Below are 11263 nucleotides of genomic sequence, written 5' to 3' on the forward strand. Positions count from 1 at the left end.
TGCATGTAAAATATGTTTATCAATTACTGCAACTCATTATAGTCTCTATTTCAAATGTTCCAAATTCTGATCATTCTATCTTTCCAGATCATTCTCTCAAATCCAATGACTATCCTAATAATACCTAACACTTCTTCACTCTTCACACTTCCTTATCTCCTTTAGGTCTCCTTTTCTTTGTATAACTAACTTAAATTTCATGGTCCCTTTATATACATATCTCAACTCCTTTGTCCTCTTCATCCTATTTGATAAAATTACAATCCTGATAAAACCCAACTCCCTGCCTATACCCCAGCAGCACCCATGCAGCTAAATAGGGTTAAAGGAAAACTCATAATCACATTGACTGATCTCATTTAAGTTCATGCTCACAAGTCTCAAATAGGTCGTTAATGTTGCACTAGAAATCAAATTTAGGCCTAGACCATTTACTCTTCTACTCTCCTGTATTATTTAAACCTCCACCTCCTCAAATTTTAATGCCAGTGTCCTATGCTCACTTTCAGCTGATGACTTTATTGCCCACTTCATTTCTTAAGTCCTATAACACTGCCTATCTTCTTGTTTGATTTATGATGTTTATTTTTCCAGCTAAGGCCAAAACTTCCACTTATAGATTCTGTTCCCTCTTAACTATTCAAGTTTATCATACTACCAATTTTAGTTTTTCTTTCCCTACTGGATTATTCCCAATAGCATACAAAAATGATCTTTCACTATACATTAAAGATAATACATATATATGTATATTAAAAAAAAAATATATATATATATATATATATTTTTTTAAGTAGGCTCTGGGTCCAACATGGGGCTAGAACTCAAAACCTTGAGATTGAGAGCTGCACACTCTACAGATTGAGCCAGCCAGCCACCCCAAAACTCAAATATTTTAAAACCATACCTCCCATATTTCTTTGCTCCTTTCAAAGAGTTGTCTATACTTACCACTGTCAATTTCTCTCCTTCACAATCTCTCTTGAACCCTTTTGCATCATGTTTTTGATCCGATCACTCCACTAAATCCCCTCAACAAAGTCACCAATGACCTCCATGTTGTTAAATCCAATGGTTAAATCTCAGCCTTCATCTTACTTAACTGATCAGCAGCATTAGATACAGTAAAAGACTCTTTGGCTTCCAAAGTATCACTTCTGCTTTTTCTTCCTTTTTGACTTCTTGTGGTTTGTTTATTCTTAACGTACAAAAACCTTAATTACTGAGCTCCTCCCTACCTTGTCTATCCCATTTCAGTTAAATCACTCCAACCTTATAGATACTCAAGCAAAAAAACCCATAACCAAAAAACAACAAAAAACACCTTAGAAGTGGTTTTACATTTTTATACCTATATAAAAGATAAATATAGTAACCTTATCTCACCTAGATAGATGCACTATATCAAATTCACAGCAAGTGATATTTTAAAAATGTAAGTCAGATCTTGTCATTTCTCTGCTCAGAACCCGCCACTGACTCCTTAATTTGCTCATGTAACACACCAAACATTCGCTAAAAGGTTCTATGTTATCTGACTGTAACCATCCTCTCTTCTTCACTTCTGTCCACTCAATGATTTATTAATCTCATAGCTGGTTCTTGAATTTTTGAAGAATGCTCCTATTCCAGGACATTTGTGTTAGCTGTTACTTTGTGTGGATCATCCCTCTCAATTCTTCCAATATTCTGTCTGTATCTATCACCTCCTTCAGTTTTTTGGCTCAAATGCCATCTTCTCATTGAACCACAGCCTGACCACCACATGGAAAATTACAACCCACTGCAACTCTCCCCATCATCCTTACTCTGCCTTTTCTTTTCATAGCACTTTCCTTTTGTACTATAAAAACTACTTATTTTAAATCTGTCTCTCCCACCACCTGAATATGAGCTAGTTACACAAGGGTTGAGATTTTTGTACATCTTGTTCACTCTTGTTTCCTGAGTACCTAAAACAGTATCAGACACAATAAACACAACACATCATAGCTTTCAACCAACACATAATAAAACTAACCTTTTGGTGAATTGTTATCTGATTGGGATGATTTGTTGTTTTCCTTTTCTTCACAGATGTAGGTATACTGCAATAGTCTTTTCTCAGCTCCTTTAGGAGTAAAAATTTTCTTTTCACTTTTCAGTGGTTCCAACAAACTCCTGTTTCCTGATGCTTGTTCTTGCTTGTCACGCAGTACTTTTTCTTTCATTCTTTGAAATACTTTTCCTGGTGATTCATAGTTTGTTTTATTTTTTAATCTATCCTTGTTGGGCTTTATAGCACTGATATCAAGAGAGCTGTTAGAGGTGGTAGCCTCTGCTAGCATGGTGGAATGAAATATATTTTTATTATTAAAATTTGTCATTTCTAGGAAATTTTTCTTTTTATAGTCCTTCAATGTTAAAAAAGGGATCTGATATTTTGCCAAATCTTTCACAGGAGTAAGTGTGCCTGCAGGAATGCTGTCAAAAAAGATTGCTTGCATGGGCATATTCTTTCTTGGAGAAGAGGTCTCTGAAGACAAAGGAATTTCTGGGTATTTCAAAGGTGTTGCAATCATCTTGATAAACAGTAGAAAAAAATTTTCTCTAACAGTAGGTCAGTTAAACACAATGTTCAGGGTAGTAGACCTTCAGCAGGGGCCCAGAGGAACCTGTAGTTTAATGTGAAATCAACCTTTATAATGCTTTACAAAAAAATTTATTTGCTTTCAATAATAATATTATTCTAATTAAAAGGTAAAATTGGTTCATAACAACACTGGATAATCTATAGCTCACAAATCTAAGGTTTTATGTTTTTGTTAAAGACTCATTTTATTATTGATTTAGATGAGCAGTGTGATCATTAAATTTACTTCTCTAGAAAAAACAGTATTCACCAAATAATCTACTTAGTAACTATAAAAACTGAATTTTGAGTATCTGATTTTTAAACATACTTGAACCTCAAGTCCTAGAGGTTTCAATCTAATATTTGCTTCAAAAAGCATTAAATCACATCCACATATTGCATTATATTAGACTCTAAAAGATTAAATTTCACAAACATCACTTTTCCTTTTCAGCACTTAAATTTTAAGGCAGCAGCTATAATGATACAACCTAATGAAAGCTGAAAGATTCATTCTATTTTTAGTTAAATAATTCCCAGTCCTGATTTTGCTATGCCGCTGAACATTTTAACTATGAGGTTTTAGTTGAAAAACCCTCAAATTAAAGTAAATTATACTCATTATGATTTAAAAGAAATTAACACTATTTAGAATTTTTAGCAGAAATCATGTATTTGAGCATACATGGTCTTAGACTTGTTTTAGCTTGCTTTTATGGATATATATATATATATATGTATTTTTTTTTTAAGATTTTATCCATTTATTTGACAGACAGAGATCACAAGTAGGCAGAGAGGCAGGCAGAGAGAGAGAGAGAGAGAGGGAAGCAGGCTTCCTGCGGAGCAGAGAGCCCGATGCGGGGCTCGATCCCAGGACCCTGAGATCATGACCTGAGCCGAAGGCAGCAGCCCAAACCACTGAGCCACCCAGGTGCCCCATATGAATATATTTTACTATCACACCTATAATTAAGATTCTAGGTGGTGAGCCATATAGTTGCACTTTGTAATACTTGGTAAATAAATAAAACGTTTCTACCAAGATGCTTGGAAATTACTAGTTTCAATTTACTGCATCTCTTTTACTAAATTTATAACTATTCTAATCAATCTTTGACATCATATAAACATAAAAAGTGTACCACAGAAAATACAAAAGCAGTCAGATCAAAGAAATCAAGTATCTTTAAGTAACTTGTGTGAGAAGCATGCAAGTTAAAAATTCATAGACAGTGATCAAAAACCTCCCAAAAAACAAGAGCTCAGGACCTGATGGATTCCCCGGGGAATTCTAACAAACTTTCAAAGAAGAAATAACACATATTCTCCTGAAGCCCTTTCAAAAAACTGAAGCAGAAGGAAAACTTCCAGACTCTTTTTATGAAGCCAGCATTACCCTAATCCCCAAGCCAGGCGAAGACCCTACCAAAAAGGAGAATTTCAGACCAATATCAAGGATGAATATGGATGCTAAGATTCTCAACAAGATCCTAGCAAACAGGATCCAACAGCACATTGAAAAGATTATCCACCATGACCAGGTCGGATTCATCCCTGGGTTACAAGGATGGCTCAAGATTCGCAAAACAATCAATGTGATAGAACAAATCAATAAGAGGAGACAAGCAGCACATGGTCCTCTCAATTGACGCAGAAAAAGCATTTGACAAAATCCAGCATCCATTCTTGATTAAAACGCTTCAAAGTATAAGGATAGAGGGAACATTCCTGAACTTCATAAAATCTATCTATGAAAGACCCACAGCAAATATCATCCTCAATGGGAAAAAGCTTGCGGCCTTCCCGTTGAGATCAGGAACACGACAAGGATGCCCACTCTTACCACTCTTGTTCAACATAGTATTAGAAGTCCTAGCAACAGCAATCAGACAACAAAGAGAAATAAAAGGTATCCAAATTGGCAAGGAAGAAGCCAAACTCTCTCTCTTCGCAGATGACATGATTTATATGGAAAACCCAAAAGCTCCACCCCCAAACTACTAGAACTCATACAGCAATTCAGTAACATGGCAGGATACAATGTCAATGTGCAGAAATCAGTGGCTTTCTTATTCACTAACAATGAAAATACAGAAAGGGAAATTAGAGAATATTCTATTTACTATAGCACCAAGAACTATAAGATAGCTGGGACAAAACCTAACCAAAGAGGTAAAGGATCTGTACTTGAGGAACTACAGAACACTCATGAAAGAAATTAAAGAAGACACAAAAAGATGGAAGACCATTCCATGCTCTTGGCTCGGAAGAATAAACATTGTTAAAATGTCTATACTGCCTAGAGCAATCTATACTTTTAATGCCATTCTGTTCAAAATTCCACTGGTATTTTTCAAAGAGCTGGAGCAAATAATCCAAAAATTTGTATGGAATCAGAAGAGACCCCGAATCGTTAAGGAAATGTTGAAAAACAAAAATAAAACTGGCGGCATCACGTTACCTGATTTCAAGCTTTACTACAAAGCTGTGATCACCAAGACAGCATGGTACTGGCATAAAAAACAGACACATAGACCAGTGGAACAGAGTAGAGAGCCCAGATACGGACCCTCAACTCTATGGTCAAATAATCTTCGAAAAAACAGGAAAAAATATACAGTGGAAAAAAGGCAGTCTCTTCAATAAATGGTGCTAGGAAAACTGGACAGCTATATGTAGAAGAACGAAACTCAACCATTCTCTTACACCATACACAAAGATAAACTCGAAATGGATAAAAGACCTCAACGTGAGACAGGAATCCATCAGAATCCTAGAGGAGAACATAGGCAGTAATCTCTTCGATATCAGCCACAGCAACTTCTTTCAAGATATATCTCCAAAGGCAAAGGAAACAAAAGCGAAAATGAACATTTGGGACTTCATCAAGATCAAAATCTTCTGCCCAGCAAAGGAAACAGTCAACAAAACAAAGAGGCAACCCACGGAATGGGATAAGATATTTGCAAATGACAGTACAGACAAAAGGTTGATATCCAGGATCTATAAAGAACTCCTCAAACTCAACACACACAAAACAGATAATCATATCCAAAAAAAATGGGCAGAAGATATGAACAGACACTTCTCCAATGAAGACATACAAATGGCTGTCAGACACATGAAAAAATGTTCATCATCACTAGCCATCAGGGAGATTCAAATTAAAACCACATTGAGATACTACCTTACACCAGTTAGAATAGCCAAAATTAGCAAGACAGGAAACAACAGGTGTTGGAAAGGATGTGGAGAAAGGGGAACCCTCTTACAGTTGGTGGGAATGCAAGTTGGTGTAGCCACTTTGGAGAACAGTGTGGAAATTCCTCAAGAAATTAAAAATAGAGCTTCCCTATGACCCTGCAATTGCACTACTGGGTATTTACCCCCAAAGATACAGATGTAGTGAAAAGAAGGGCCATCTGTATCCCAATGTTTATAGCAGCAATGGCCACGGTTGCCAAACTGAGGAAAGAACCAAGATGCCCTTCAACGGACGAATGGATAAGGAAGATGTGGTCCATAAACACTATGGAGTATTATGCCTCCATCAGAAAGGATGAATACCCAACTTTTGTAGCAACATGGACGGGACTGGAAGAGATTATGCTGAGAGAAATAAGTCAAGCAGAGAGAGTCAATTATCACATGGTTTCACTTATTTGTGGAGCATAACAAATAGTATGGAGGACAAGGGGAGATGGAGAGGAGAAGGGAGTTGGGGGAAATTGGAAGGGGAGGTGAACCATGAGAGACTATGGACTCTGAAAATCAATCTGAGGGTTTCGAAGGGGTGGGGGGTGGGAGGCTGGGGGAGCCAGGTAGTGGGTATTAGAGAGGGCACAGATTGCATGGAGCACTCGGTGTGGTACAAAAACATTGAATAATGTTACGCTTAAAAGAAATAAAAAAATAATAAATACATTCACAAATAGTAGCTTATCCAATAATTTATAAGACAAAAAAAAATTTTTCCTTAATAACAAGAGCTGACAAAGAAGGCTATCTTGGCAATCTAGTCCTGTGACACAAAAACTACTGAATTCTTCCACAGGATGTTAATTCAGTAAATATATACCAATAATGCATAGATTTATGTGATTGGCAATGTGCTAGTGATAGGAATCCTGTGCTGAGAGTTAAAATACTCATTAGTGGTTCACTTTAAACTCTCAAAATCAAAAATGAATAAACTGGGACAACTGCACACTAAAAATTGGCAAAGTATGTATAGGTTCACACAATCTCAATTCCTCACAACCTCATGAAATGCTCAACAGGAAGTATAAAATGCAAATGAACTAGTCAAACTGAAAACAGGCCCAATCTGTAGTAGACACACATTACTGTTTTTACCTAAAGGCGGATAATTATGGTCCCACTAAACAGTTTGAAGAACCAGCATATAACTCCTCTTTCATGTTGCCCAATCTCTTCCCTTCTAATTCAAATATATAGTAGAATGGATGTGAGTAGTCAGGATTCTGGAAAACTTCAAGTTCCACCCCCCCAAACCTTTTTGGTTTAAGATTCCTAGGAGTCTCTCTTTCCCACTATGTGATAAATAGCAACTCAACAGATGCCAAAAGAGTTGGCAATAGTTGTCTGTGGTTTCAGTGTGGTTGGTGGAAGAGAGGATATGGAGGGAAAAAAAATTACTTAGGATTTTCTGACCACAGAGGCTTTGTAGAATAGATACAAAAGAAAATCAGGAAATCAGGTAGAGGCCAAACCCTTAAGGTCCCATTCTCTTCCTAGTTAACAGAGGAGCAAAACAAAACAAATTATGGTGCTCAGACTCTGATGGAAGAAGAGACAGATGTTAGAGGATGGGGATCCAGTAACAGGCATTTCTCAAGTTGAGGAAAAGAGTATCCTGACGGCCAAACACACTTGACCTAAGAGATGGAGGTCATTAACAAGAAATTGTTAGTTCCTTCTTGGACTAGAGAAGAGAAGGTGAATTCTAAACTGGTATGCTTGTGCTTCACTAAATAAAACTATTTGGAAAATCTAATTGTTGCCATTTATTCTAAAAACTGACAAATGCTAATGCACTAAGAAAAAAATGCTATTTATTTAAAATAAAGACTCAGGCATGAGAAAACCATTATATGAAAAAGCTAGCTATGAGCACCTTATAGTGCATATAAATAAATATATAAGTAAGGCTAAACAACAGTTTTCCTCATGGATATGATTCTCAATGTAACTGTTACTCTTCTTCCCCAAATTACATGAAAAGTTCTTCCAGGAATTTATTAAAGGGGTAGCAGTAATAATAACTATTATTATGATGATGGAAAGGGTAAAAAAATCCCAAAGCACACTAACCAAAACTGGGAGGTGGAGATGAGAAAAAAATGAGAGGAATTTTAAGTTAACTGGCATATACACTTGGAGGAGGGGAACAAACAAACAAAACCCCCCAGCACTCAACATAATGAAGTTGAATTGATTCAACTCAATTACTAGAAATAACATTCAAAGTGACCAAATGAATCAATTTTAAGAAAATGATCAACACAGAAAAGGGCCAAAAGGCGTGAAAGGCAATTAATAAAGCACACGAAAAGCCACTCAGTGAGTCAAATGACACTTCATTTTACTAATAAAGGAAGAGATACAAATTTAAACAATGGGACTTCTTGCTTATCAGATTGGAAAAGTTCAATTTCAAAATATAGGTGTGTATGCTATTGACCAAGAAATTCCACTTCTAAATTTTTTTCTTACAGAAACAACTACATTAAGGATGCAAATATATAAGTGGTAGTAACAGTCAATATTTATTGCATGTAATCAGATACTACATAACCTTACAGCAATTCTGGAGAGTTTTGAAGATGGGGAAACTAAGGCACAGACAGGTAGTTAAATAACCTGCCCAAGGTCACACTGACCATGATTAAGAGCAGGACCTAAATCTGAATTCAAGACCCAAGTTCCTACACAAACACTATACAGTTCATTAACAAATTATTACTGAACAAATTATTTGTATTGGACAAATTATTATAGACAATTTAGATCTCCACCACTACGGGACGAAATTCTGCTACATCCATAGAGCTGAATTCTATTTATTCAGTAAAAAGATATATTCCGTATACGTACTGACATAGAAAATAGCTATTTAATTTAATATATTAAATATTAATTTAATATATTATATTTAATATATTATGTTATATTATATATTATATTATATTTAATATATTTAATTTTTAAAAAGGAAAGAGTAGAAGAGAACGTACAATCTCATTTCTGTCAAACACATGAGCATAAGCATAGGGAAAAAAATCTGGAAGTGTACCAAATTGTGAATAGTGTTTAACTTTGAAGAGTAGGATGAAGGGGCCCACCATTTTCTAGATAATTTTATTAACATCTAGGTATGTTTGTAACCGATGTGTAATTAAACCAGAAGAAATCTTGAGCTCGATGGATCAACTGTTTCTATAGCACCGTGGATCTTAGGGTCCAAGGGCAGTGATGCACAGAAACCACTCTTAACGTAAAGGGTTTTTTTTTGGTTTGGGTTTTTTTAGTTTGTTTTTGTTTTTAACTAGAAGTGATTTTAGAACAAAAGCTTAGAGCGTTCACCATCGAAACGAACCTGAACGGTAGTAGACACGCAACAACTATGCACGCAACGAATGAAGCAGTTGTGAGACCCCCCCCCCGCCCCCACCCAGCAAAAAATGTACAAAAGCCCACAAGGGGTGAAAACGCTGAGAGGCTGGGACTCTCAGCGTCAGAGGGGACCGGCGGCAGGAGGCGAAGGGGTCGGGGAAAGGAGTTCATACCTTGGGTGAAGAGCTTGACAGGGCTAGAAGGCGGCAGTCCGGGCTTGGCTTCGCGTGGGTTGGGCGATCCCAGGGCTCGCGCCTCCCACCCAAGTCAGCTCCAGGCCCCGCAGCGGAGCCTCAGGTGACCCTCAGTTCCTCCGCGAGGTTCGCCGACACCCACAACAGTTTGGGAATTCAAATTTGAAGAGCCCGCCCTCCAGCCAGCCCCTCATTGGCGCGCTCAGGAACTGCGTCACTGAGTGACTCGAAAAAACTGGGGGTGGCTCCTACCGCGCGGACAATGCTGTTTCCACAAGAGGAGTGTAATCCCAAGCTGCCAACAGTACCCAGAGCGCCGCTCTAGTCTTCCACAGAATCTGTTCCGTTTTCAGAGGTCGCGCGCCCCTAGCGCGTTCCGCCGCTCCTCCCGTTATGCTCTGCGGCGGGAAGGCCTACGTCAGACGTCACTTGCGTTCTCCTGCGCTCCTGCGCTCCTGCGCTTTATTAAGTTTGGCCTTTCTCAGCTTCCCTCCTCCGCTACTAGTTTGAGAGCTGGTGGTGGTTTGTGAGCTGTCTGAAGAAACAGCTTCCCGAGTGCTTTTGAGAGAGCTTTTGGTTTTCCCTGGCAGCCAGATATTTGAGAATGAGAAAGAAACGTTTTGTTCTTGAGAGCATAATAGTCTGAATGCAAAGTTATACTTGAAATGGCATGTTTAATTTGAGCTGTTTCCCCAAGAAGTGTGATGTTTTCTGAACCTGATTTTATCGAGTCCCAAAAGCTTTAATCTTGACGACTCTGGGTTGCAAAGCAGTTTGTGACAATGCACTGAGACTGAGCCTTGCCTTAGATGGCACCCAGTGATGCTCTGCTCCAACCACCGTGGATTATGGTGTATCCTTCACCTCAGCGCTCTGGCAAGACGCATTCGCTAGCTGGAAGCATTGCGTAGCGCGCCCTGTTTCAGTCTTGGGGGCAGAGAAAGAGGTGCCAGAGGAGTAACAAAATGTTTTCAGTCTAAACCCCTTCCAGCTCTGATCCAGCAACTTTTCTCCATTAACTCTCTCCCACTCCCCAACAAGACAGCACGGGACGGGAGAATTTATTTTATTCTTCATCCAGGAAGATTCCTCAGCATCCTAGGACCATATATCACATTTTTCCGTTAACATTGGACTCCACTGGTTGTAATGGATTAATTGTTAAAAGTGACTTTTGCAATCCCCTTGTCTAAATCCTGTTTTCACTAAATCTTGTGCACACCAAATATTCAGAGTCCGAATATAAATTTAAAACATGCAAACGACTGCAAGTAAGGAAAAGAAAACAGTTGAGGTGAGGAAATGAAAACAAATCTACAGAGATAAAATGAAGTTTCTGTCTGTGCAGCACAATGAGAAAATGGCTGGACATGAATTTGCACAAGATTTGTGGGAAAAGCTAGACTTAAGATATCTGTTAAGTGACATGTGTGAAAGTGTATGAAATGCACATTGTGTGAGAGAGACTTTGAGGAGATAGGCGTTCATATTCCAAAGTATCTGGAATAGAAATATGAGAAGTTTCTATGCCTCTTATGGAGATGGCCGTAGCTCACACATTCAGCCAGACTAGGAACCTTATTAAGGGGAGACACTCAGAAATATAGACTTTAATTTTTTTTAAATATCACTCTTCATATTAGAAATAGTTAGTATATAGCATGCTCCAGGGTGAACAGCAACAGATAGAAGGATAACTAATGATTTTCCAAAAAAAACTGGAGGAAACAGTTTATGGATAGCAAACTGTGATGAGAAGGCATACAGGCAAAGGGACAATGTTCATTTGTCCACTGGAGCATCAACATACTGCCCT

The 11263-nt window shown here is 37.9% G+C and overlaps 1 protein-coding gene across 1 annotated transcript in view; it reads right to left on the reverse strand.

Annotated features, from left to right (window-relative positions):
- The window catches only part of MIS18BP1 (MIS18 binding protein 1), a 47359-nt gene extending 37536 nt beyond the window's left edge, over nt 1-9823 (reverse strand). The window contains exons 1-2 of the mRNA XM_059373139.1: nt 9427-9823; nt 2021-2654 (exon numbers count right to left, since the gene is read on the reverse strand). Of these exons, the coding sequence (XP_059229122.1) occupies nt 2021-2561 (541 nt within the window). The 5' untranslated portion in view covers nt 2562-2654; nt 9427-9823. The remainder of the gene's footprint in view (nt 1-2020; nt 2655-9426) is intronic.
- Between the last annotated feature and the right edge of the window lie 1440 nt (nt 9824-11263).

The sequence above is a fragment of the Mustela nigripes genome, chromosome 13, assembly GCF_022355385.1.
Source record: "Mustela nigripes isolate SB6536 chromosome 13, MUSNIG.SB6536, whole genome shotgun sequence".
Taxonomy (NCBI): Eukaryota; Metazoa; Chordata; class Mammalia; order Carnivora; family Mustelidae; genus Mustela; species Mustela nigripes.